This window comes from Mesoplodon densirostris, chromosome 18 (genome assembly GCF_025265405.1).
Source record: "Mesoplodon densirostris isolate mMesDen1 chromosome 18, mMesDen1 primary haplotype, whole genome shotgun sequence".
NCBI lineage: Eukaryota > Metazoa > Chordata > Mammalia > Artiodactyla > Ziphiidae > Mesoplodon > Mesoplodon densirostris.
The window spans coordinates 8,417,151-8,444,701 of record NC_082678.1 but is presented as its reverse complement, the minus strand read 5'-3'; the positions used below and the strand labels follow the sequence as shown (position 1 = coordinate 8,444,701).

The 27,551-nt window shown below is 50.3% G+C and overlaps 1 protein-coding gene across 2 annotated transcripts; it reads right to left on the bottom strand.

Moving 5' to 3' along the window:
- Positions 1-1,430: 1,430 nt before the first annotated feature.
- DBF4B (DBF4 zinc finger B) lies at positions 1,431-26,763 on the bottom strand. Of its 2 annotated transcripts, none has more exons than XM_060082156.1 (14): positions 26,579-26,763; positions 25,807-25,994; positions 25,254-25,316; positions 20,644-20,798; positions 17,278-17,463; positions 16,605-16,655; positions 15,731-15,818; positions 14,500-14,573; positions 12,252-12,285; positions 10,720-10,822; positions 7,920-8,036; positions 4,591-4,699; positions 4,328-4,452; positions 1,431-3,472 (listed from the first exon to the last, which is right to left on the bottom strand). In XM_060082156.1, the coding sequence occupies exons 3-14, from the start codon at positions 25,285-25,287 to the stop codon at positions 2,533-2,535; spliced, it is 2,016 nt and encodes a 671-aa protein (XP_059938139.1). In that variant the 5' UTR covers positions 25,288-25,316; positions 25,807-25,994; positions 26,579-26,763; the 3' UTR covers positions 1,431-2,532. The 2 variants fall into 2 exon arrangements, with proteins under 2 accessions (XP_059938139.1, XP_059938140.1); XM_060082157.1 differs by having other exon boundaries at positions 10,720-10,765; positions 26,579-26,761.
- Positions 26,764-27,551: the final 788 nt, after the last annotated feature.

Genomic DNA, 27,551 nt, shown 5'->3' with positions numbered 1-27,551 from the left:
TCGCCCGAAAGAACCAGAGCTCGGAGGCGAGGACAAGGTCCTAGGCTCACATCTGGGGAGGCAGTGAGGGCTGGAGGCTTGTGCCGCTCAGGGAACCAGTGCACATGGTAGAGAGGGCAGAGGCTGGGGAGGGAGGGGATCCAGGCTAAAGCGCAGTCAGCAGAGGCGGGGGAGCCCGGTTTCAACAAGGTGGAAAAAGAGAGAAGGAACCTGACTTTGGTCATTATCAGGTTATCCGGTGACCTTGGAACGTTAGATCCCAGTGGAGTGCATCAAGCAGAGCCAACACAGAGGTTGGCTAGGGAAGGAGGTTCGGGCGTGGCGGCCGTGGCTGTAGACCGCAGGAAGTAGCCGGAGAACAGGAGGGAGCTTTCTTTCAGCTGCTGAATCAATGCAAGTGTTTTCCAGGCTGGAATGTTTGGGCAGAGAGGAGAGGTGGCGAGCTGGAGGAGGAAACTGCCAAGGCTGGCGAGGTGGGCTGGAGAGCGCGGGGAGGGACACTGCATCCTTTGAGAGTCAGATGTTGAAGGGGGAGGCCGAGCAGGACGAGGCAGTGGCTGCTGAGTCTGGGCCAAGGTCATCTGCTGAGAGGGAGGGAGTGGAAGGAGGTTTGAACAGTCCCCGTGTGGAGGAGCCACCAAGGGGCCTAATTTATGTCAAGCAGCACCTACCTGTCTTGGCTCGGATCTCAGACGTCCTGGGTTCCTCTCAACTTATACCCTGGAGGCCAGAACAGAGACATGGCTGTGGAGAGATGTTACCTTGGGGCTTGACCTGGCAGAGATGTGATGTCCAAGGTCACGTGAAGTTGTTGAAATGGGAGGAGAATTCCATACAGTTGGATGTGAGGTCCTGGGCAGATGGTGATGAGGGCATTAGGACCTGGTGCATCGGTCTTCGAGTGAGTAGCATGTGAGGCTATCAGAGGTCTCAGAAAGGGGCAGGGGAGCTCCCCACCCAGAGTGGCAGTGTCATGGGAAAAGCAGTGGGGGATGAGGCATGCCCATGTGTCACAAAAGGAAAGGGATGCACCCATCAGGGAGCTCAGAAGGAAGCTACTGTCTGGGCCCCAGGGAAGGGGAGAGGGCCTGGAGCAGAACGCTCATCAGGGCAAAGGAGTTTCTTTGGGAGTGGGCAGCGAGCATGCCCTCGGCAGGCGACCACTCAGTGGGCAGCAGGGCCAGTGAGTGACCCGAGGAGACTGGACAGGCACGGCCCCACCTCCCCACAGCCCTCAGGAGGGTGGTGGCACCCACACATGCTCTCCCACTTGCAGGAGGCACCCGTCCTTTTTACCAGTTGTTCTGTCTGTATCTGCTGGGCTGTCAGCCTGCTCAGGTCCCTGGAGGAGAGATCAAGGCCCGACACACATTCTCCAGCCCCCCTCTCTTTGCTCTTTGTTATTAACAAATTTATTTTACATCTCCTGAACCAAGATTAATTGTGAAATTTAACAGGATGGCATAAAAGGGACAAACATGACCTCTATGAGGGTTGTACACATAGTTGTTCTATTTCCAAACTAACAACTCAGGTCCTCACCCGCAGGTAGGCACCCCTTTCTTCCTCCAAAATGAGATACAGAATAGCACCAGCCTTCTGGTAGCTTCCACATTTAAAGAGACAAACACACAGAGGCAGAGAAGGGTGAGAACCACAGTACAAAATGTAAAAAAAAAAAAAAAGTGGCCAAAGAATCGATAGCAAACTCATCTGTCTCCAGATTAATGGCTTGACTGAAAGAAATGGGGGGGGGGGTCCTTGGGGAAGGAGAGAGGGAGGAGGGTGATTGCAGCAGTTGGCAGGTGAGCCAACCGAACTCTGGGTGGGCAGCCAGAGCTGAGCGGCAGGCAAGAGCCGAGAGGGGTCCCCAGAGGGGGCTCTGGCTCCATCCTGGGCTCAGGGGAGAGGTCCGTGCCGGGCCCCCACGAAGTGCAGCAGGGAGGGGGCTCTGGAAGTGGCGCAGCCGCGCCCCTCCTCTGCTTCATATGCTCCCGAGGATCTGTGTGCACCAGCGTGGGGGGCTGGGGGAGGGGACAACACGCAGGCATCTCAGAGAGCAGGAGAGCCACAGGCTTGTGGGAAAGGAGGCTGGGGGGTGTGAACACCGACAACTAACCCTCTCAGCTCTGCAGAGCAAGTGCCTGCAGAGGGACGGTGAGCCAGGCCAGGGCGCCTGCTGCTCTAGCTTCTCTGTGGGCCCTCCCTGCCCCAACTGTGCCTCTGCCCCCTGCCCTGGGCAGCCGGCCATGGCTGCACGAGCCATGGCTGGAGGAAGGGGAGAGGGCAGCCCCCAGCCCAGACCCTCTTGGTCCCACCTGAACACCTGGCGGGTGGGAGGACTGGCCCCGTCAACCCCCCCGAGCTTGGCCATGACCACAGCTGTTCACGTGGACTTCAAGGGCCAGGCCCCAGGCGCAGCTCCTCCTCGTGTGCTTGGTCAGCTTGGGCTGGGTGTGCAGCACTCAGCAGACGTGGAATTTGCCCTGAGTCGGGAGCTGTCTGGCCCCAGAGCTGCGCACCCGGGGGGACTCACAGGAGTAGTTCTCTGTTGGCACGGGGCTGGGGTTGGGACTGGGAGACAGGGAGAGGCTGGGGGGTCCAGAACCATCGGGAGTGGCCGGCCCCCCCGCTGGCTGGACGGGGCGGGGGCAGAGAGGTAGCCTGGCTCTCGGCAGGTCCTCCTGGGGTCTGTGGGCCCGCAGCTGAGTGCAGTTGGGCTGGCAGCTGGCCTGGAGCTGCGGGGCTGCTGGGGAGCTGCTCAGCCTGCTGGGAGACAGGGCCAGAGGCTGCGCACTCAGAATCCTTAGATCCTGGGGGCCATCCTCCCCCAGGCCAGGGGGCCTGTGTGGCCCAGAACTCTGCTGGCCTGTCTGTGGGCTGCCCGGGAAAGGGGCCCGGGAGGGAGAGGCAGGTCTCCTGGTGGCACACGGGCTGGAGGGAGGCCAGAGGCCTGGGCTCATGGCCTGGAAGGGCAAGGGAGAGAAGATGCTTGCCACTGGTTGCCCGGGTGCCACAGGGGCTGGGGGCTCTCGGGACGAAGCATGAGGCCTGTGGCCAGGACACCCCTGGCCTCTTCTCGGCATTGCCACTGGGGAACTGAACCTTCCGCTTGTGGCCAACAAGTGCCAGGTCTGGGCCAGAGGAGAGTTCAGCAAAGCCAGAGCTGGTCAGCAGGCACTGGCAGGCAGGGCTCCTGGACACTGGTGTCTCTCGGGGGTCCACAAAGACATCAGCCGACCCTCCCGGCTCCTGGTGGCTTGCTATTGGTCCAGGTATCTTGCCAGCCTCCACAGGTTCAGCTGGTGCTTTCATGCCGCCCACTGTCCCGTCGTGCTCTGAGGCACCTGGGGCCTGGTGATCCTCTTCTTTCCTCCTCCTGGGAGATGCTGCCCTGAGACAGGAGGGCTGGCTGGGAGGCGGAATCTCAGGACACAGAGGGTCACAATCGGAAGCCAAGGAGCCTGGCTGCCTGTGGGGATAAAAGAACCCAGCGGGCCATAGCGTTCAACTCCAGAGCAAGTGGCAAGCTGGGGTCCTCCCTGGCTGAGGCTGGGGCTGAGGGCAGAGTGGGGGCCTTCTGTGTTTTGCTTGTGCTGAAGACAGCTGGCCATTCTGGGTCCCTGTGAGAGGCCTGTTCTTGGCTCTGTGGCCTGTGCTCGGGGCTGGCCAGAGGAACAGGTTAGAGGCTGTTCCATTTATTAACTTCACACAGGAGGCTGTGCCCTTTGGTGGTTGGGAGAAAGCAGCACAGGTCCTGGCTGTCCAACCTGAGCACAGGGAGGCTGCCCGGGGTGGAGACTTGGGGTGGGAGGTGAAGCCACAGCTCCTTGGTGGGCAGCAGGGGGAAGCTGGGGCTCAGAGGGCCCTGGGATCCTGCTGAAGCCCCTGCAGTCCTTCCTGGGGGTAAACGTCTAGAGCAGCAGAAAGATCCGCTGCTTCACCCACCTGGGAAGGACCCAGGAATCCCCCTCCCCACTTCTAGAAGGCCAGAAAGGCACAGGACCAGGCACATGCCAGGAAACAGCAGCTGAACTGCTCCTCCTGTGCCCCCAACGGTGGCGATGTCCGGGCATTAAAAAGGGAGCCACACTCTGATCAGGGCCCATCCTGACCTGATCAGCTGGAGGTCACAAATGGAGGTCTTCCCCCATCCCAACCCCCCTGAACAAACAGGACAGAAGATGGTGGGAAAGAGAGGGAAGGAAGGAGTAAGAAAGGGAAGGGACGCCATAGCCTGGTCCCTGCTGCCGCCAACCTGAGGGTCCTTTCCACCTCAGGGCGGTCGTGCCCGCCACCCGTGGCAGGGCGGCACGGTGGCGCTCACCCGGGGAGGCTGGCCTGGAAGGGGATGTCCGCAAAGCTGTGGCTCAGCTGGGCGATGATCTGATCCACTTCGGCGTACGGGTGGGCTTCCAGGGCAAAGCCCCGGTGCTGGGGGCTCTGAAGATGCTGCCCAGGGTGAGAGGAGGCAGGGGCATTAGACCAGACCAGGGCAGGAGACAAGCGGACCAGGCGGGAGAGACCGGGTGGGGCGGGCGGCCTCAGGACAGGCTGGGAGCTGCTGCGTGTGGTGGGGAAGGAGCTCACCCCGCGCAGCTCCTCGAAGGCCTCTTGGCAGCACTCGCAGTACCCCTTCCTCCTCCTGGGCACCGTGCAGGCGGCCGATCGCCGGCTTGGCTCCTGGTCCCTGGCTTCTCTGGGGAGGGGACAGGGTGGGGGAAAGCGGTCACTGCTGGGGCCCCCAGAGCGGGAACTGCTGCTCCGGGGCCTGGAGCCCAGACCAGGGCGGGGATGGACCAAAATGGCCAGAGCCGGGCAGGCACGGGCTGGCCTAGCCTACACTTGGCATCAGGAGAGGCAGCAAGGAAGGCGAGGCCCCCCTGTGAGTACCCGTTCTGAGCTCTGTCCTGTCCCTGCCCACACATCTCAAACCACACGTGAGGACGACTGATGAGTGGCAGCAAGGAGCCCTGAGGACGTTCCAGCTCTGCGCGCACAGCCAAACCCACGCTCGTTTGACCCGCACGGTTGCACCTTCGCTGAGGACTTCCACATCTTTCTCGAACCTGACTTCTCCTCTGAATTTCAGTCCTCTATTTTTTTTTGAATTTTTTTTTTAATTGAAGTATAGTTCATTTGCAATGTTGTGTTAGTTTCTGCTGTATAGCAAAGTGATTCAGTTTATATATATATGTGTATTTTTTCTTTTTCATACTCTTTTCCATTATGGTTTATTATAGGATAGTGAATATAGTTGCCTGTGCTATACAGTAGGACCTTCTTGTTTATCTATTTTATACACAGTAGTTTGTATCTGTTAATCCCAAACTCCTAAATTATCCCTCCTCCACCCCCTTCCCCCTTTGGTAACCGTAAGTTTGTTTTCTATGTCTGTGAGTCTGTTTCTATTTTGTAAATAAATTCATTTGTATTATCTTTTAGACTCAGTATATAAGTGTTATCATATGGTATTTGTCTTTCTCTACCTGATTGACTTCACTTGTATGATAATCTCTAGGTCCGCCTATGTTGCTGCAAATGGCATTATTTCAGTGTCTTTTATGGCTGAGCAGTATTCGTGTGTGTGTGTGTGTGTGTGTGTGTGTGTGTGTGTGTACACACCACATCTTTAGCCATTCATCTGTCGATGGCCATTTAGGTTGCTTCCATGTCTTGGGACTGATGGATCATATGTGGCATCAAAACTAAAACTCTATTTTTGGTTTTTAAGGAGCCTCCATACTGTTCTCCACAGTGGCTGCACCAATTTACATTCCCACCAGCAGTGTAGGAGGGTTCCCTTCCCGCCACACCCTCTCCAGCATTTACTATCTGTAGTCAGTCCTGCATTTTTAACAGCCTGTAGGGTATTGGTATTTGGCTGTCTCAGCAAACTCAACGGGTCCAAAATATTCCCCTAAGGACTTTCTAAGTATGACACAAAACCCAGGAAACAGAAAAAAAGCTGAAAAACTACATGCAATTTAAAAAAAGATATGCATGGCAGAAAACATAAGAAATGTTAAAACACAAACCATAAACTGGGGAGGATATTTATAACTAATAACATAGCAAGGGGCTCATTTCCCTGAAACACAAAGGGCTCCTTACAAATCAGTAAGTGATCAATAACTGAATAGAAAAATGGGCAAAGGATATGAAAAAGGTTTACACAAAAAGAAATTCAAATGATCAAACATAGGAAAACATACTTAAGCTCATTCATAAAAAGAAAAAAAATTAAAATTACAATTACACTGAGATACGGTTTTTAATCTATAAGATTGGCCGAAGTCAACAGGTCTGACAGCTCACAGTATTAGCCAAGGGGATGGGGAAACGGGCTCTGGTCCAGTGCGGGTGACAGCGTACCCTGGCATCACCTCCACGAAAAGCAATTTGGCCGCACTTCTCAAAATTACAAATGTAAGCACCCTTTGACCTGGCATTTCCACTTTTAGGAATTTATCCTGCAAATATACTTGAACAGTCATAAATTTACTCTGAACAAGACTACTCACCGCAGCACTGTTTATGATAGCCAAAGACTGGAAATCATCTACGTGTCTGTTAAATAAAATACGGTAAATCCATACCATGGGATACCCTGCAGCCATTAAAGGGAATGAAGATGCTTTTTAGGTACTAATAGAAATTAATCTAAGATATATTAAGTGGAGAAGCAAGATCCAGCACAGGGAAGAATACTGTGACAAGAGGGAACAAAGGGTCACAATGTGCTTCTTCCCATAAACTCTCTCTGGAGAGAGACTCACAGTCTGGAGATTGGTGTAGAATATAGGTTTTTCACTTTAAACCCTTTGTAACTCTTGAATTTTGAACCAAAATATAACAATTTTAAAATTTTAAAAAAAATTCACATTTCCTCCCACAGATTTTCTATGCTCACCCCCAGAACGCTGGGCTACCCCCTCTCTGTTCCTCACATCTGGTCACCAAAGCTTCACTGCTTCACTGTCTTCCCTTTACAACCTGTCGGCTCCTCTGCCATCCCCAGGCCGTCTCAGGCCGAGCACCCCGCCCAGGCCCAGCCCGGGCGGCCTCATGACTTCCTCTCTGCTGTCCCCTGCACCTTCTGGGAAAGGGATGAAAGGCACCTGGACTTCACCCCAGCCTGTTCCTGCCTTCCTCTGCTTTCCACCTACTGCCACGTTCCCTTTCTGTTTTTCTTACCATTAGCACTGTTTCCTGACCACGTGGCCCTTGTCTGCTGGTGGAAGCCACGGGTCCTCCTTGGCCCTGGGGACCCTCGGGCTGAACATCTGCCTTCTATTCTCCTGGTCTGTAAACTAACCCTGTGGCCCACAGGTTAGAAAGGGGCTGAGAAGGTGTCCAGGCCATCACCCGAACCGCCTTCCTTCTGTGATTTGGTCAGTGAAGGGTCAAACTCTCACCCATCTGCAGAGTAGGAATACTGACCAGCCTACAAGCCACCCTGGACCACATGGTGAGGCAGGTCCCCCAGATCCCCTGCCCCCATGTTTAGCCCAAAAGGCCTCGAACTTTGATGTGCACTAAAATCACATGGGGAGCCCATGAACATGCAGGTTTGGAGGCTCCATCACCAGAGACTGTGATTCTATGAGTGTAGAGTCCAGGACCCTGCATTTTTAAAGGGATCCCAGGGGACTCTGATGAAGGTGGTCTATAATCCGAGTTTCAGAAACCGGCCTCTTGCCCTCTGGACACAAGTCAAATTCTTCAGTATGGATGGAGAGCACCAAATAAAACGGATGAACACTCCTGGTGTCTCTCTCCTCTGGGCTAAGTTCCCGGAATAGACCTCACCTAAGGAGCTAACACATGGCCATTCCCAAACCTGACCAGCAGGCCCCTGACGGGGAGGACTTTGGCCTGGAACCAGCTCTTGGTACTCAGAAACCAGAAAGACCCACCTGGTATGGTGCGAGCTGCCCGGAGTCGTCGGGGCCTCAAAGGGACTTGCGTCTTTGGGTCCCAGAAAAGAAATTTCAGGAAAGGATTTAAACTGATGGTGGAAAGGACGAAACTTCCTGAAACACAGAAAACTTCCACTTTGACTACAGTGGGCAAGTGGAAAGGGTGGGGAAGGGGGGCTGGGCCCAGCTCCCAAGAATTCCACTCTCACCTGCCCAACTTTTAAATTCTAGAACAACGCTCTCATCTGCCTTACTAGGTTAGATTCATATTTTAAAGTAACACTCTTCCTGTCGACTTTCCAAGACTGTTTACACGTACTGCCTCCCCTGAATCCTGTAACCTCTGAGCTGAGCGGGACAGTGGTGTTACCCTGTTTTACACAAGAGGAAACGAAGCCCAAAAGGTTTTGTGACTTGCCCAAGGGCTCACGACCTGTAAGTGGCCAAGTCCAGACGGGAAGCCACGTCTCCCAACTCCTGATCTAGTTCCTCCCATCTTTCCATTTTGTTTCTCGATCTTCAAGTGACCTCTGAGGACTCTAGCCTGGCAGAATCTAAATGCAAGGACGGTTAAACCAGAACAGTGATCTTCCTGTTCCACGAAGAGCAACATCTTTGCTCTGGGCTGGTCCTTTGTACTATCTGAGGGGTGGTGCTCTGAAAGGAAAAGACAGGCACAGTGAAGGTTCTGGATAGTCAGACCTATACTGAGTGGTTTGGGGGGTTGGCTTCAAGTTGCTCAGATTCAGGAGACTTTCAGAGCCAGATGTGGTGATCTGTGGATACTCAGCAAACCCTGGGCTCACCGTGTTGGGTTGCCGTGGCCAGTGCGCCAGAGGAGAGCAGGCCCTGGGTTGCTGGGTGGCACAGTAAGAGCCCCATGGCCTCAGGAGTGAATTAACAAATGAGTCTTCTCGGGGACTTCCCTGGTGGTCCAGTGGTTAAGACCCGGTGCTTCCACTGCAGGGGGCTCGGGTTCGATCCCTGGTCGGGGAACTAAGATCCCACAAGCCATGCGGCACAGCCAAAAAAAAAAGTCTTCTTGGACCCTGAAGGAGAAGGAGGCGCCCTTCACAGCCCTGGTACCCGCCTTTCGCCTCCTCCATGTTTCTTTGTTCCTGCTTAGGAGCCTGGAAAGTTGAGTTTGGTGTGGCTACGTTGGGCTTTGAAGACCGCCTGCTTTAGAACCACACGTAAAAAAGGATTGTGAGAAAGCTCAGCTCCACTTGGATCTTGCCTACGATGCCAGAGGCACACAAACCCATGTACCCTGCTCCGGTTAACAGGGACACGGCCTGTGCATGCCATGTGCAGAGATACTGAGGCCCTGGCGGTGTCTCAGCCACTGCGTTGGAGTCATGACTACTTGACTTAGCTGGTTCTGAAGGGGCTGAGTGTGAAGGACGTGCCTCCTGGCCCACTGGAACAGCAGACGAGAGGCCTCCTTCCATCCCTGTGTTCTTTCTACTGGCTTTCGAGCTGCCAGAGCCAACTCTGTACTGTGTGCCAGTGCCATCTGGAGGAAGGGCAGGCAGGCCAGGCTCCTGGGGCTGGGTCTTTTTTTTTTTAAAGGTAATTATTATTATTATTATTATTATTATTATTTTTAAAGAAGATGTTGGGGGTAGGAGTTTATTAATTAATTTATTTATTTTCGCTGTGTTGGGTCTTCATTTCTGTGCGAGGGCTTTCTCTAGTTGTGGCGAGCGGGGGCCGCTCTTCATCGCAGTGCGCGGGCCTCTCACTGTCGCGGCCTCTCTTGTTGCGGAGCACAGGCTCCGGACACGCAGGCTCAGTAGTTGTGGCTCATGGGCCTAGTTGCTCCGCAGCATGTGGGATCCTCCCAGACCAGGGCTCGAACCCATGTCCCCTGCACTGTCAGGTAGATTCTCAACCACTGCGCCACCGGGGAAGCCCTGGGGCTGGGTCTTTAGCTGGCCCACCTGAGCTGAGGGACACAGAGAATTCTGGTGCAGGAGTCGCTGCTGGGTACATGTGGGCTTTTTCTCTTTTAAAAAACTTCTTGGGTTAATTCTAGATTCTCACAGACTCTGATCTAGTTTCTACGGAAGAGTCAGTGGTAACCCAGGTGGCTAACAGCTCATCAGGTTATCATCGATGTGACCTTCCTGCTCTAGGTAAGAAGGGGCCCTCATCGGGGACAAACAGGGCAGAGTGGAGAGGGCGCCAGGCTGGATGTGGATTCTAGCTTTGGGCTAAGATTCATTAGGAAAGTGGCCGTGTTCACGTCCCTTAATTTCTCTGACCTCAGTTTCCCCACTGGGAAGAGGATGGACTCTCCTCATGCCAGTTTTACCCAGGGCTGTCACAAGATAACATGTACCAGGAAAGGGTTTTACACAGCCAAACAGAAAGGCTTCATCAAGTACAAGGTGGTCTGACAAGGGAACGCCAATATCACCCCAGAGATCTTAACTTCATCCAAGACTGTACGAGCACTAATACCAGCAACGATTCGGTGTTAAGTGTCAGTGTACATGTGGGGGGAAACAAGGAGCAAAACTGAGCCTGGATGGGACACCATGGACTCATAAAAGCAGAGCATTAAAAGGAGGGAATTCACACACAGGATCATTAACCTCTGACTCATGACCAAGAGGAGTGCCTGAGAGGCACGGTGCCTCCTGAGAGGCACGGTGTGAGACTTTTCCATGACAGAGGGGACAAAGGGGCTTCCGGGGAAGACAAAAGTTCAGGGCTGAGGGGCTCCATGTCCCCATGGCAGCTTGGGGCCCCCGAGTACCTCTCCTCCATGTGCGTCTGGTAGCCCACTCACCTGCTCTCATCTTCGACTTTGAGGAACGGTGCCTTCAGTCTGGCCACTGGAAGGAAGAGTGCGCCCGTTAGCCATCTGTCTGCTCCGGTGCGGGGCCTGAGCTCTACGTGCAGGAAATGTTCAGGGAGGTGAGGCTCTGCCAAAGCCTAAAAGGCTCTTGGAGCTGGAACACTCGCCGCCCCGAGGTGCACCTTTCCATTTGCAGAGCGAGGCACCCACTCCTAATTCCTCCAGCCTCTACCTGGGAGAGAGGCAGCAACTCGTGGGGGGAGAGGCTGCGGGGTGCCCGGGGTCCTAGGTGTGCCCGCCCGCAGCCTCCTGCGTGCGGGGGCTGGCGGCTGTCAACCTCGACCACCAGAAACTTGGCTGCGTGGGAGAAACCTAGCCCCTGTTGGTTTCTGCTAAAAGCCTCAGCTCCTTCAGCTCCTTTACTCCTGGTGTCTCAGAATCCCAGGGGGCCTGAGAACAGCTCCTAGACAGAATTCTCCACGAGGATCCTGGTTTTTCTTTAAGGGGAGGAGCAGTGAGGAAGGGAGCTGAAGAGTGTTTCGAGGTCTTGGCAGAAGGACAGTAAAAAAATATCAGAAGTGAAATCTGGTTCCTGAAAAAACAGGGCAAAGGGGTGCTGAGAAGACAAATTTGGAGTCAATTAATCAAGAGGTTCATCCCCTACTAGCTGCCTATCTGCACAGTTTACAGACTCTCTTAGGCATTATAAACCACTTCCACGCTTCCACAATGACCAGAAGTCCTGTCAAAGGGTCAGCCAAGGCACTGGAAGCCTGGGAAGAACTAGCAGCCACCAAATCCCCAAAGAGGCTGGCCCCTCTCAGCTCCCAGACCCGCTCCAGGCCGCCAGTGCCCAAACAGATGCAGCCTTTCTCCTTGTGCAGCAGCAGCTCCCATTAATTACTTTTTGGGGCAACTTCTCGTCTTTCTAATTAACTGAGACAGTAATTAAAATCAATTCCCCTACAGATTTCCTTGAATTTCAAACGTGAGAGGTGCCAAGTGACTTTTCTTAGCTCCTGTTTGTGCACGAATAAATGCCACTTAAAGAGCATCTTTGGGAGAAACATCCAGGGGGAGAAACTCTCCTGCTGTCCAAGAGGAGCTGGGAGCCGGGCCTATCAATCTGCCTGTTTGTCAATTTCAGGGAGTCTGGCATTTCTGAAAGTGGTAGGCAGCTGTCAAAGTGCCCACCCCAAACCGCTCCTGAATCAGAAGGAAAAGGATGCTGAACTTCGATCAATGACCAGGAACAGCCAGAGGATGCAGGAGCCAGAGCGACCGCCTGAGGTCTTGGCTCTAAAGAGAAGGCCCGGCCCAGCAGCCCGGGACTTGCTCGTGGAGGCCTCTCTCCCACCACTCTCCTCTCCAAAGCTCAGGCCCCGGAAACAGGATGGGGCAATACAATCTGGACTTGCTTCCTGCCGCAGAAAAGTGAGCAGATGCTGCCACAGAGGGAGTCGTGGGGAAGCATTTAGGGAGGGAGGGATGGCAATTAAACGAGGAAGAGCTATCACACTGACCTTTCCGCGTTCTTGACTCTGCTGGACACGTTCCCTAAATGGAAAGGGAAAATAGGTTAAGGATGTGAGGCAGCCAGGGGGAGGGGGGGGTCGAGGAACTGGGCCCAGTGAGCCGAGTTGCCACCAGTCTGCCCCACTTAGCTTCCTGCCCACGGCTGGACTGTGAGCTGGAGCAGACCTGAGCACCACGGCTCCCTCCACCTCCCCGGGGACTTGAAGTGTGGTGAACACTGTGCGTTGAGTCTCAACGGCAGCTGACTTTGTACAGGGAATGCAAGGCAGAGCAAAGAGCAAGGGCTAGGGGGCCGACGTGCGGAGTTCCCACTTAACTCTCTGGATGTGGCACAGATGAAATTCCAGCAGGTAACGTCCTGATGCAGAGTAGGTGCTTGCTAACGGCAGCCTGTAGTTTCTAGGCATGGCTGCCATTTCAGGGAAGCTGATAGGAAAAGGGTGAAGACAGCGCCTCTTGCTTACGGTGCCCTATCTTGCATACCCTGACTGTGTTTGTCAAAACCAACTTTTAGGGGACTTCCGTGGTGGCGCAGTGGTTAAGAATCCGCCTGCCGATGCAGGGGACACAGGTTTGAGCCCTGGTCCGGGAAGATCCCACATGCTGAGGAGCAACTAAGGCCGTGCGCCACAACTACTGAGCCTGTGCTCTAGAACCCTCAAGTCACAACTACTGAGCCCATGTGCCACAACTACTGAAGCCCGTGAGCCTAGAGCCCGTGCTCCACAACAAGAGAAGCCACTGCGATGAGAAGCCTGTGCACCACTATGAAGAATAGCCCCCGTTTGCTGCAACTAGAGAAAACCTGCATGCAGCAACGAAGGCCCACGCAGCCAAAAATAAATAAATAAACTAAACTCAAAAAAACCCAACTTTTAGGCCAAGGTCAAACAAAGATAATATTAAAAACCAAATGGAGGGCCTCCCTGGTGGCGCAGTGGTTGAGAGTCCGCCTGCCGATGCAGGGGATACGGGTTCGTGCCCCGGTCCGGGAGGATCCCATATGCCGCGGAGCGGCTGGGCCCGTGAGCCATGGCCGCTGAGCCTGCGCATCCAGAGCCTGTGCTCCACAACGGGAGAGGCCACAACAGTGAGAGGCCCGCGTACCGCAAAAAAAAAAAAAAAAAAAAAAAACAAACCAAATGGAACAAATTTTTAAAAATCAGTTAAAGAGTTGGGAGGGTGCAGATAGGATGAGAGATCCAACGGCTCCATGACTGTCTGCGCCTCTGGGCCTGAGGAGGTTCCAGATTCTCCTCCAGGCCACACTGCCGGGGCAAACACAGCCCGAAGAAGCCTGCCACCTGCCCTCAACTATTAGCAGATTGCACCCAGAACTTGCTCCGAAAGAATCCCAAGTAACTACAAAAGAGATTATTAAGCGAACAAAGCAAAGTAAAAATACTGTGTATTTGCGTAAAAGGGGGGAATTTTGACGTATCTGCTTGTAGATGCTTGGAGTCCTGGAAGGACACTTGAGAAACTGTGCACATTGTGGACCTCAGGCAGGGAGCTCGGTGGCTGGGGAGCAGAAGTTGGAGGGGAACGAGACTTTCATTGTATACTTTTCCCAAATGCGAGCAATGTAAATCTATTTAGCAGCGGCAGCAAGACCCTAAAGATGCCCAAACCAGAGGGGGTGGGGCGAGGGGTGTCGAGGCTGAGCGCGCCATCTGGTTTGGATGTGGTTCTGCTCCTGGGTATCAGGCCCTGGATGGACCTGTAGGGCTTAATTTTTCCTCGGATTCAGGCTGGGTGAATACACCATGGCTTTAAATCAGCCCGGCTCTCTTGATGTGGTACACATCAATTTCTAACTCCAGCAAAGGGAGGAAAAGCCAAACAAGAATTTGGAATATGGCAGCTATTTCCAACACCATCACCCCGCTGCCGCCACCCGTGCAATCTGTAGGCTCATCCCCCGGCCAAGAGCCATCCCCAGAAGGGCAGCCTGGCCAGCAGGCCATGAGTGTTTGTTTTATCCAGGCCAGGACTACCCGCAGGCAGTCCACAGCCCAGGCCGCAACGAATGCCTCAGTGTAGCATGGGGGATGCGCAGGTAGCACAGGCAGGAGAGAAGACAGGGCAACGCAGGGCTGTGAGCACCAGGGACGAGCTGACCGAGGCCGAGCTCCCCTCGGTCAAGGCCAGAAGGAGGTGGCTGGAGTGGGTCATGGGTTTACCAGCGTTGTCGCAGACTTTACTCTTGCCCTTCAGTGCAGGGGAATGACCTACCTCGGGCTTCTTTGGCCCTTGTTTCTTCACACATGGCGCATCAAGGGACAGCTGCTGCACATGCATCATCATTTCTGGGGAGGAAACAGAGGGCTGCGGCCAAAGGCTTCCTCTCCTCGTTTCCCCAGCACAGCCCCATCTTGGGGCTGGGGGACTAAGCTTCTCACCCGGCCTGGCTCACTGGATCACACCAGCCTTGCCTGCCACCTTCTGGCTACGTGTCATCTCTGCACCTGCTGATAATAAAAGAGAGGACTGGGTCCCCTATCCCTGGAAAAGTACCTAAGCTGGCTTCAGGCTCCTTTGGAGCATTGAATACAAGTCTTGAACAGGAGGTGCCTTATGACCCATAAAGAGCTTTAAGGTACTACTGAAGAGCGGCTTCTGTGGGGGAGACCAAGCCGTGGCAGTTACTCAGATGCACCCTTAGGTGGCAGACCCAGCACGGGCTACACATGCTGCAGCTTCTCTAACACACGGAAGAGGCAGGAAATTAGGTCAGGTCAGAAATGACTGGTTTTCCAGTGGCGATGGAACCCCCCAGCATCCCAGACCAGGATCTTGCCCAGCACAGTTCCCTACCACCCGCACCCCCGCACTGACCACAGATCTAGGGCTGGATCTGGACCATCCCCCTTCAATGGGTCAGAGAAAAAACCCCAGACTCAAAGTGCAGCTGCCGATTCAAGACAGCTGTTCTCATGTAAATTTATTATAACCTGCAAACAGGGGGTTATAGTGTGAGGCAACGGTAGAGGAAAGAAAGAACATGAAATTTAGTTGAGCCAAAATAGGTGGGAATGTGAGCCACACTATTCACTCCTGGTGAGACTATGGATAATTTACTTAATCCATTCTCTGAGGCTCAATTTCTTCATCTGTACAATGGGCAAAAGACTGCGGTGAGGATTAAATAAGGCGATTCCTAGCACAGCGTAAATACCTGATAAGGGGTCATGGATATTAGGATTTGTTTCTTATTTGTAAAACAGGATCGTCCCTCCAGCTGAGGAGAGCTGTCGCGCGGGTTAAACAAAGCAGCATCTCCCAGCACCCACACTCTGCTATTGCTAGTGCTGCTCTCCACGCCCCCCACCTTAGCAGAGCAACACAGTAAGTAACTGAGTACATTTGGCTTCAACTAGTACACGACTCTGGTCCCTATCACAGCCGAGGTTCCCAGACAAAGTCGGCAACCCTCCCCTCCGCAGGCCCCGGGCAGGAAAGGTACCATCCACGTGGAGAATCCGCACCCCCCAGGAGCGGGCGTTGCTCAGGAGGCTGCTGCCGCGCCCGCCACCGCCTCCGCCGCTGCTGCCCTAGAAAGACAAGCCAGGTCAGGCAGGAGCATGCAACCCCCCAAGGCCTGACCATCAGGGGACAGGCCAGCCTGGCTTCTGGGAGCTCCGGGTCATCCATGTGCAGGGTTGTTGCTGGGGGGGCGGACAGGGGCGAGAGCACAGAGCCTGGACAATTGACCCCAACCCCTGGGAAGACCCTGTCCTCCGCACGGGCTGGCCACATCGGGAGGGCACGGACTGCTGATCTGCCTATAGACTCTGCTCCGGCCACCTTGGGACCAGAAGGACACAATAAACACCGGTGACAGTCACCATCATCGAGCAGGAAACTACGCTGGCTGCCCGAGTCCGGCGACACCACCCTCCCGCGTCGCAGCCACAGCCAAGGCGCCCATTGATGGCACCTGATCTACTCCATTGCAAGGTCACCTTAACTCCTCCTCCTGCCACTTCACTGTGATGGCCCTGGATTCCCACAAAAAGGATAAACAGCTACTTGTGAAAGCCGTACAAAGTCTGACATGTGCCACAGCGTTTCTCCCAAGTTCTCTTGGGAGGCCCTGGAGTTGGAAAGACCATGGAGTCAAATCCTGGCTCCACCACCTCCACCCTGGGTGACTCTGGGCAGATTACTGAACTTCTCTGAGCCCCATTTCCTCGTTTGTAAGGAGAAAATCTCGACAATTCTACACGTCTGCCCGGGTGTGCCTTTTGTGTTAGTGCTTCAGAAGAGCCTCCGGAGGCAAGGCTAACTCTGTCCCTGTGCCAGAGACACTGGCCTCCAGCCCGTCCCTCTCAGCTCACCTGGTTTCTGATAGCCTTCTGCAGGAGCTCCTTCCCTCTGCTCAGAGGCACCTGGCGGAAGAGAAGAGCAATGGGGGCAGCTGTGGAGACCACCTGTGCACAAACAGATGTTTCCACGGGAGCTGGCAAGGACGTCTGGGAGTCACATCCCTCGGAGAGGTGAGAGCAGTGACAGCTGAGGAGTGGCAGAAGTGAGAGCCCGGAGAACCTTTCAGAGGTAAAGGTAAAGCCACACTCAAGTTCAGGTCACCCACAGGGAGCTGCAGCCCAGGCAGCTTGGAGCCTGGTGAAGGGCATTCTGAATTCACCCAAGATCAAGAGTTACAAATGTCCTGAGACCTCGCCTGAAGAGCCCGTGCTCCCCAGCAGACAAGCTTCAGCCAACCCAACAAGCCCTCTCTGGTTTACAGAGGACTCTCTTACTGTTTCTAAACCTCAGACTCTGAAGTCCCAGAAAAAGTGAACGTTTATCACAGAAGGGAGGGTGTGGGGATAGCATGTCGCTGAGGTGTGTGGATCCAGAGCTATGATAAGATAGTTTCAGCCCCCGAATTCAAATATGAGATTAAAATAAACCTAGATGAAACTAAAACCAGAAACTGCCGAAGCGGGCTCGCCAAGGCCTACTTCCTTCGTTTATCGGACACACACTTCCTGCCCCATGGGTTCTTACCGAGTCCACAGCTTTCTGTGCGGGGCTGGCACGGCTGCCTTTTGGGTTGGCTACGGACAGTGTTTCCACTGTGACCTCGCTGGGGCTGGGGCAGCCTCTGTGACTTGTCCCGCTGCTCTCGGCCTTCGCCTCCCTGCGGCTGGACACGATGTAACTTACTTCTTTGCTCAGAAACCCCTCAATTACCTGAAACCAGATCACAGAGGTGGCTAAAACCCAAAAGGCAGAAGTAGAATCATCAATATCGAGAGGTAGGGGAAGGAAATCTTGGCTGCCAGAAGTTCTAGAATCAATGTCTTTAAATAGACCAAATGTAGTTCAGTGCCAGGCCCCCAAGAAGCATCATCCTGAAATACAACAGGGTTTATAACACAGGTTCTTGTCTCCAGAACTGCAGCTCCTCCTGACCCAGCAGCAGAAGCCCGGAGGCTCTGAGTATCTGACTAGTTTGAGTTTGCATGGCGTGAGAGCACACCAAAGTGATCGGAGAAGATTAGAGCTTGGCTAAGCCATGATTTTGCTGTAAAGATACACTGGGACATCCAGACGCTGCATCGGTAATCTTGACCACCCTACCAAAAGGAGCCTGAAACAAAAATGGGTTTTGGCTATGACTCAGCTGCCTAAGTATCTGCTCATCCTACCTGTGAGCCCATCATGGCACTAAGAGGGTCTGACTCATCTTGCATCCCAAGAACCCAACACAGTGCCGGAAACACAATGACAAAACTCAGGTCTGTGGGAAGAAGAAAAGATGGAAATAAGCAGTAGTGAGCTGGCAAATGCTTACTGACTAACTCTCTGGGTGAAAAAACCTGCTTTGTAGCATTTGCCGATTTCTGTGGGGTAAAATACTACTGTGGCTGATTTCAAGTTAGCCAGATGACATCAATGAATGTGGGACTGGAAAGAGATGGTAACAGTTGGTTCTCGGGAGCCAGTAGCTGCCAGCGCCAGCACACCTGCGAAAGTAAGGATGGATGGTCTCTCTGAAGTGTGACCGGATGAGAAAACTGACACTTAGGTTTAGAAAAAAAAGTTTATGTTCCTCAAAAAGCTAAACATGGATTACCACATGACCCGGCAATTCCGCTCCGATTCCAATTCCAATTCCAATTTCAACAGAATTGAAAACAGGGACTCGAATGGATGCTTGTTCACCAATGTTCACTGCAGCATTATTCATAATAGCTAAAAAGCAGAAACAACCCGAGTGTCCATCAATGGATGAATGGATAAGCAAAATGTGGTCTATCCATACAATGAGCATTATTCAGCCATGAGAAAGATATGAAGCTCTGATCTATTCTACAACATGGGTGAACCTGGAAAACTTTATGCTAAAGTGTAATAAGCCAGACACAAAAGGACAAACATCAGTCATTCCACTGATATGAGGTATCTAGAATGGGCAAATGCAGAAACATAATGTAGATTTGCATTACGGGGGCTAGGGGGAGGTGCAATGGGAAGTTACTGCTTAAAGGTTACAGAGTTTCTGTTTGGGGTGAAAAAAGTTTTGGAAACAGATAGTGATGGTTATACAACAGGATGAATGTAATTAATGCCAATGAACCTAAAAGAATGAATTTATAAATGGTTAAAAAGGCATATTTTATGTCATATACATTTTATCACAATTTTAAAAAATCTTTAAAGCTATGGCTTGAAGGAGTGTGTCTATCTTCTGTAATATGGCAAAAAGATAGATGATTTCAGGGCCACACATTCCTCCCATCCCAACAAACCCACTCCTTTGACTTTGCTGTTCCTCCCATCAGGAGATGGAGCCTATTTGTCCACTCCCTTGAATTGGACTCCTTTTGACCAACAGAATGTGATGAAAGTAATACGTGTGAGTTCTACAGCCTAGGCCTCAAGAGACCTTATAGCTTCTCCCTTCATCTTCTGGGAAAGTTGCCCTAAGACCACCTTGTAAATTAGCTGGTCTAGCTCACTGTATGTACATATGATGGTGTATATACATATGATGTATGTAAGACACTTCTCATACAATATATGAGAAGTCACATAGAGGCAGCCAGCACCAACTGCCAGCTGTGTGAGTGAGGTCATCTTTGGTCCTTCCAGCCCAGCTGACCCTGCAGCCGAATGCAGCTGCAGGTGTGAGCCCTTATGAAAGCAGCAGAGAAACCACTCAGCCAGTACACAGAACAGAGAGAAACAATAAATTGTTTTAAGCCCAAGTTCTGGGGTGGTTTCTTACACAGCAAAGCCTAAATGAAAGAACAGACTGAAAGTTCAACATGTAATTTTGGGCCGGTTTGGGTGTATAATCCTCATCCTGTCCATCCCCATTGCTGAGTTTCTACATCCCTGAGTTTCCATTCGTTTGATGGCAAAGAGCCTCTGCATTCTGTTCCTATTCATGCAATTTCCCCAGTTACCTGCCTCTTTTGGGCCAAGTGTTACCATCCTATTTTCTAAACACAGAAATAGCCCTGTCAACCCCTTACGAAAAGTACTGTATGATGTGCTCTAGAAAATATTGTAATGGACTCAGATACAGCAAATGCTTTTTTCCCAAAGTTGTTCATCACAGTACTATTTATAAGAGCTAAAGTTTAGAAATAATCTAAATGCCCATGGGTTAACTGTTAAATAAATTCATAATCCACTCAAAAGGATATTATATACTCATTACAAATGTCCATGAGGGGTAAGAATGATAGGAAAGTGCTAATGCTTTAAGGTTATGGGCAAAAAGTTGGCAATCAAAAATGTATTCATGATCATAGCTACACAGAAAATAAGCATTAAATAAAATAAAGTAGATGAGTGGTTATACAGGGCTGGGAGTGTTGAGGGAAATGGGGAGTGACTGATGATAGGCGTGGGTTTTTTGGGGGGGCTGATGAAAATGTTCTAGAATTGACTGTGTAATCACACAATTTGCACATCTCTGTGAATATACTAAGAACCACTGAACTGTATATTTTAAATGGGTGAATTGTATGGTATGTGAATTATATCTCAATAAAGCCACGAGAAAGAGAGAAAGAAAGGGGAAGGGAAGGGAAGGGGAGGGGAGGGGAGGGGAGGGAAGGGAAGGGGAGGGAAGGGAAAGAAGAAAAGAATCCACAAGAAAATAAATCTATCACAGTGATGGTTGTTACTTGAACAGTTCCATGTTCTCCAAAGTCTCTAGAATGAACAGATATTACTTTTCCAATTAGGGAACAAATTTAACTTTATTTTTAAAAAATGGTTTATACTTAAATTGCTTTGGAAAATGTAGTGATACCCCTGAAAATACCTGGAGGTCACAGATATAATCCCTCTCCAGCTCTTGCCCTACAACGCGCAAAGGCACATGGTACCACAGGAGAGAAGCAGGTTACATACCCCACCCAGCTGCTGGATGGCCCCCGTCAAAAACTGGAGGTTCTTGCCAGCGGGCAGATCCAAGTAAAAGGACTTTCCAGAAAAGGGCTGCCTCCCAGCATCTGGTGAGCTCTTCTGGCATTTTCCCAGACAACTGGAAACTCCTAGCTGAACCCCTAGAAAACAACAACAAAGGGGAGCAAAGTGAGAAGCCTGAGGTAAGAGAGAGTCCTGCAGGTCAATCAGCCCTCACAAACAGCTCCTGCATGGCACCTGGCCAGGCCTCGGGCAACCGTCCACCAAGGTGGACGCGAGATTTGTGTTCCTGTCCTCGGGAAGCCCAGATGCGGAGAAACCCAACCCTCATACATGGATGGTGGGAATGTAAAATGGTGCAGCCACTTTAGAAAACAGTGTGGCAGTTTCTCAAAAGGTTAAGTATAGAGTTAACACAAAACCCAGCAATTCCACTCCTAGGCATACCCCCAGGAGAAATGAAAACATACTTCCAAATAAAACTTGCGCAAGAATGTTCACAGCAGCATTATTCATTTTGGCCCCAAAGTGGAAACAATTCAAATGTAAATAAAATGGTAAGCAAAATGTGGTCTATCCATACAATGGAATATTATTTGGCAATAAAAACGAATGAACTATGGACACAGGCTACAGCAACAGGCTACAGTTCTGAACCTCAGAAATACGCTGAGTGAGAAAAGCCTGACACAAAAGACCACATACTGTAAATTACATTTTTATGAAATGTTCAGAAAAGGAAAATATATAGAGACAGAAGTTAGATTAGTGGCTGCTTAGGGCTGGGGGTGGGGATGAGGAGTGTTTGCAAACTGGCATGAGGTTCTTTCTGGGGTGATGGAAATGTTCTGCAATTAGATTGTTGTGTTCATTGCACAACTCTGTAAATTACCTAAAAAGCATTGCAAGTGTACATTTACAACAAATGAATTTTACAGTATGTAAATTATAACTCAATAAAGCTAAAAAAAACCCCACCTCAATGAACATACCTTTGAGAATTGTGCATTTCATTGTATACACATTTTACATTAAAAGGAAAAAAAATACAAACAAATATGGAATTCTGGTCAATGAAATGCATGCTGAGTTATTATAATGTCTACAAATTATTTGAAGTGTATCAAAATAAGATGGATAAATATGTGATAAAACAAATGTATTAAAATGTCAGTCATAGGGAATTCCCAGTGGTTAGGACTCGGTGCTTTCACTGCCAGGGCCCAGGTTCATTCCCTGGTCAGGGAACTAAGATCCCAAGACCCGCGTGGTGTGGCCAAAAAAACAACAAGACAAAACAAACAAACAAAAACCCAAAACACATACACACACACACAACAAATAAAATGTCAATGGTGGGCTTCCCTGGTAGCGCGCAGTGCTTGAGAGTCCGCCTGTCGATGCAGGGGACACGGGGTCGTGCCCCGGTCCGGGAAGATCCCACACGCCGTGGAGCGGCTGGGCCTGTGAGCCATGGCCGCTGAGGCTGCGCGTCAGGAGGCTGTGCTCCGCAACGGGAGAGGCCACAACAGTGAGAGGCCCGCGTACCGCAAAAAAAAAAAAAAAAAAGCATCATCAAACATTAGCTCACACTCCAACATTAAAAAACACACAAAGAAAACAGACCATCATGGATAAGAATCAGCAGAGGGCTTCCCTGGTGGCGCAGTGGTTGAGAGTCCGCCTGCCGATGCAGGGGACACGGGTTCGTGCCCCGATCCCGGAAGATCCCACATGCCGCGGAGCGGCTGGGCCCGCGAGCCATGGCCGCGGAGCCTGTGTGTCCGGAGCCTGTGCTCCGCAACGGGAGAGGCCACAGCAGTGAGAGGCCCGCGTACAGCAAAAAAAAAAAAAAGAATCAGCAGAAATTAAAGACAGCAAGATTGGATCCCCAAGAGCTTCAAACAGAATGATCAGACATAGACTATAAAATAAGTATTTAAATTATTAAATACTTTAATTTTATTAAAATAAGTATTTACAATGCTGGGGGAAAATAAACGTCAACTTTGAATTTTACATCTGATTAAATAAAGAATGAGGGTAAACTAAACACATTTTTTAAACAAAAGCCCAAACAGTTTATCATCAACCAATTATTACTAAAGGACTTCTAAAAGGTATACTTTGGAAAGCAGGAAACTGAACCCAGAAGGAAGGACTGAAATGTCCCCAAACTGGTAAAAATATGTATAAATCTAAACAATCACTGATTGTGTAAAACAATCATGACGACTAATTCGGAGGTAAAAAGGAGAGACAATAACAACAGTGTTGTTGCTGGACAGCAATCATGCTGGATGGGGCAGGGGTGGTTCGGAGCACATGGGGTCTAGGCCCTTGCAGTCAAGTGTTCAGGAGGAGGGTGGAAATACTGACAACATCAGACTTTGCCACAGCACAGTGGAAGCTAAAAGATGAAATGTCTTCAAAACTCCGAGAGAAAACTATTTCCAGCCTAGACCTTTATGTGGCATAAAGAACTGTCATACCTACAAGGTCTCAAAAAATTTATTTGTCACATACCCTTTCTCAGGAAGCTATACTAGAAGATGTACTCGACCAAAATGAGGACGTAAACAAACAGAGAGGAAAACACGGAATTTAGAACACAGGGAACCCTACAGAGGAAAGCGGCAAAGGGAATTCCACAGAATGATGAAGGGAGATCCTAGGATGGAATCAGTGCAACAGGCCTAGTGCACAGCTGGACCAGACTGTAGTACTAAGACAAATGGTCTCAGGAGGTATGTCCCCCAGACAAAGAAGTAACTGATTCTCTGATGAGCTTGAAAGTATTGAGAGAAGGTTTATATTTTTGGCAAAGAGTTTAGACATGAATTAGTGATCCATACACAGAAAACAAAGCTTATTTCAGTTTGCTACATGGCTCAGCTAATATCATCATAATGTAAATACAAAAATGACAACAAAAATTACTACATATATATTGGGGGAATGGGAGGAGGGAAATGTGTATGTGTTTATGTGTGGTGTAGAGGAGAGGGGCCTAGAAAAACCTCTTTATCCTCTATGTCAGAAAGTCAATAGATATAATTTAAATTGAAAACAACAAAAGCAGTATGAGCATGCTATTTAGAAATAAGAAGGTAAATACTAGAAGAAATAGCTAAAAGAGCATAAATGGTTGTAGCCTAGGGAGTGGGAATCAGGAGTTATGAAAGGAGGAGCAACTCCCATTCTTGTGTGTGTGTGTGTGTGTGTGTGTGTGTGTGTGTGTGTGTGAGTGTGTGTGTGTGTGAGAGAGAGAGAGAGAGAGAGAGAGAGAGAGAGAGAGAGAGAGAGAGAGATACCTTGGCCTTTTAAACTGTGCAAGCATAGGGACTTCCCTGGTGGTGCGGTGCTTAAGAGTCCGCCTGCCAATGCAGGGGACATGGGTACGAGCCCTGGTCCGGGAAGATCCCACATGCCGCGGAGCAACTAAGCCCGCATGCCACAACTATTGAGCCTGCGCTCCAGAGCCCGCGAGCCACAACTACTGAAGCCTGTGCACCTAGTGCCCGTGATCCGCAACAAGAGAAGCCACTGCAGTGAGAAGCCCTCGCACCACAATGAAGAGTAGCCCCTGCTCGTCCCAACTAGAGAGAGCCTGCGTGCAGCAACAAAGACCCAATGCAGCCAAATATAAATAATAACTAAATAAATTTAAAAAAATAAAAATAAACTGTGTAAGCATAAAACTGTAATTTTTGCTTTCATTTCTCATCATTTTATTTTTATGAAAACTAAAACCCTCCAAAATTCACACATGGTTATGGTATAGTGAATTTTAAGAACAAATATAAAGAGAATAATCTAAAATCTTCTACAGAAAAAAGCAGGTCACAAACTAAGGAACAAGAATCGGACTGACATCAATTTTCAACAGCACCTACTTCTTGCAAGAAGAAACCACTGTCATTTTTCAATGTGTTGAAGGAAAAAAAACTTTGACTCAAGAATTTTAATACAAGGGTGAAATAAACATGTTCTCAGGCATACAAGCCTCAGAAAGTTTATCACATAAAGCCCCCTTTTGAAAACACTCTTGGAGAAAGTTCATCAGCAAAAAGAGAAATGGATCCAGAAGAAAGCAACAAGACATGGGAAGGGAGAGTAAATAATTTAGTGAGGTGTATCACTGTTTAAAAGGCAACAAACAAATGGCATATCTGTAACAATCCAGAACTCAAACTAGGTGATGCTAAGAGGGGAGAAGGCAGTACTGAGGGAAGTGACTACATGCTAAAATATATCTAATTGGGTGGGGCCGTTTACGTTTATCTATAACTTTAAGAATTTTATGGTAAAAATAACCATGAATACGGGTTTTATAAGTTAATAATTAGCAAGTCTTCTAATCTTATTCATAATATCTGACTGAAAGCTCTTGTTTGACCTTTATCATGAATTCCTAAATGATCCATGACATCTCTCAACACATACTCCACTCCCCCACTCCCCCTCCACCACATAAAGTAGTTAGAAAACCCTAAGAGAGCTAACATTTCTCGGCCTTTTCTTCCCAAGACACTCTGGGGCAGGAGTTGCAACTGTGACCTCGCATCCCTAGGTTTGACCTGTTTGTTACCCACCTAGGTCCGGAGCCCGGAGCTTACTCTCAGCCATTGAACTCTCCAGTTCAAGGCAATCGTTGCCTGAAAAAGAAGGACAAAACAGCAGCTGAACCACCTTCACTAGCCTTCGACCTTCCATCATCCCCTCCTCCCGCCTCCCAAACCCCGCACAATTCCCACCGAGGGTCCCGGGAACCCCAAGACTCAACTCCATCCCAACCCATGTCCCCTCTCCACTCCCGCGCCTCCTTCTAGGCTCTTATCCCTCAGTCCCTCCGCCCCCTTTCACACTCTGCTCCCTCAACTCCCGTGGCCTCTTGGCTACCCCTTGCCTTACATTTCAATTCCCGTGCCTCCCTCCAGGCTCTTGTCCCCCCAGTCCCTCTGCCCCCTCTAGACCTCTATCCCCTCTATTCCCGTGACCCCTTCCCGGTCCCTCTACTCTCCCCAGCTCCCGGACCTATCTGCTCCCCAATTCCTGTGCCCACTTCCCAACCCCGTACCCTTCTTTAACTCTTCGGACCCTTTCCGCTTGCTTCTCACCCCTGCTTCCCCTTCCCGGCATCCGTACCCTTTCCCGGCTCCCTCTTCAAATTCTCGGCTCTTTCTCGGCCTCCGTACTCCGCCGCCGTATCACATTCGCGGGTTCCATGAGCTCTTTCAGCTTCCCGTGCACCGGCTGTTCCTCTGCAACTATAACATCATTCTCTACGCGCCCTGGGCCGCGGCTTCGGTTTAAATTTCCTGTCGTCTCCGCCTCTAAAATTACGTAAGAGCTGCGAGACTGCCCTACGGGGGCCCTGGGAGGACAATTTAACTCAGCAAACCTCCCCCCCCCCCACCCCCCACCCCTTCCCCTTCGTTTTCCGCTCTGTTCTCTATTTCTGTCTCTTCATGCCTCGGCTTTTCATAGGCTGGAGATATTTTGAGTCTTAATAGCCAGCAAGCTGGAGACTAGCAGTAGCATCTTAGTGATTCTTCACACTAAGCTAGTTTGAAATTCCTAGGAGTTCAATAATAAATAACAAAATAAGCCTAACGCTTATAGTTTACATAAGGATTTCACGTACACACAATTTCATCTTCACATCTTTTGTCTCCCTTTTTCCACTTATCCACCCCCACCCAAAAAAAAAATTCTCAAAAGTGGTGTCTCCATTCCTCACTTCCCATCTTTTCTTCAACTCACCCAATTAGAGTTTGATCCTCACCCCTCCACTTACCAACTGTGACTTGCATTTTCCCCAATCCTATCTGACTTATAGAACATTGAAACAGACTACTCCCTCCTGCTTGAAACACTTTCTTCCTTTTGCTTCCATTTCTACCCATTTTCATCTTACCTCAATGGCTCCTCCTCAACCTCCTTTGCTGGATCCAAAGCCACTTCCATTTAAAAATGTGGGTGTAGGCCAAGGCTTTAGCCCTTAACCCTCAGCCCTCTTCTCTTCCCTATTAACACTTTCTCCCAAGGAGATCTCTTCCAACTCCATGGCCTTACAATTCAGCTCTATGCTAACGCCCAAGTTCTGACATCTCCCCAAATCTCCAGACATATATTCAAGTACCTACTAGACATTTCCATTTAGGTGTAAAATAGGCATCTCAGGCTTAACATGTTTAACCCTTGTTCCAGCCCCCCAAAAAACTCACCTATCCTTTTCTCAGCCTATCCCATCTCAGTAAATGTCACACCATCCACTCAGTTGTTCAAACCTAGAAGTTATCTTTCAGTACTTTCCCTTATCCCCACCCACTCCCAGAACAAATTCTACCAATTCCAAAGTACATCTTGAATCAGACCACTGCCACCACTGTAGTCCAACCCACTGTTATTTCTTGCCTGAAGTACTGCAGTCAATTCCTAAGATACTTCTACTCTTGAATAGCTTCCTACCTCTTCCCAGTATAATCCATTCTCCATGAGCAACCAGTGATATTCTTTAAGCACCATGGTAGAAGTCTATATACCACATATACTTGGTATCCCTTCCCATGGGGCCTCTCCCTGCAGAAGAGTATACATCTCAGCTCTGAAGAATCCAGCTTGGCCATGTGACTTGCTTTGGCTATGAAAAAAGGAAAAAAGTGACACATCATTTCCAAGAATAAGTTTTAAAAGGCAGGCTGGTTTACCAAGTTCTCTCTTCCCCTATCTAGTGATGTCCAGCCAAAGGGTGCCCTGTCAACATGGGTTCTTTGGTGAAGAGTACCTGGAACAGAACCATGGGCAAGCCATAATGGATGTGTAGCATGAGCAAGAAATAGGGCTTCCCTGGTGGCACAGTGGTTAAGAATCCACCTGCCAACGCAGGG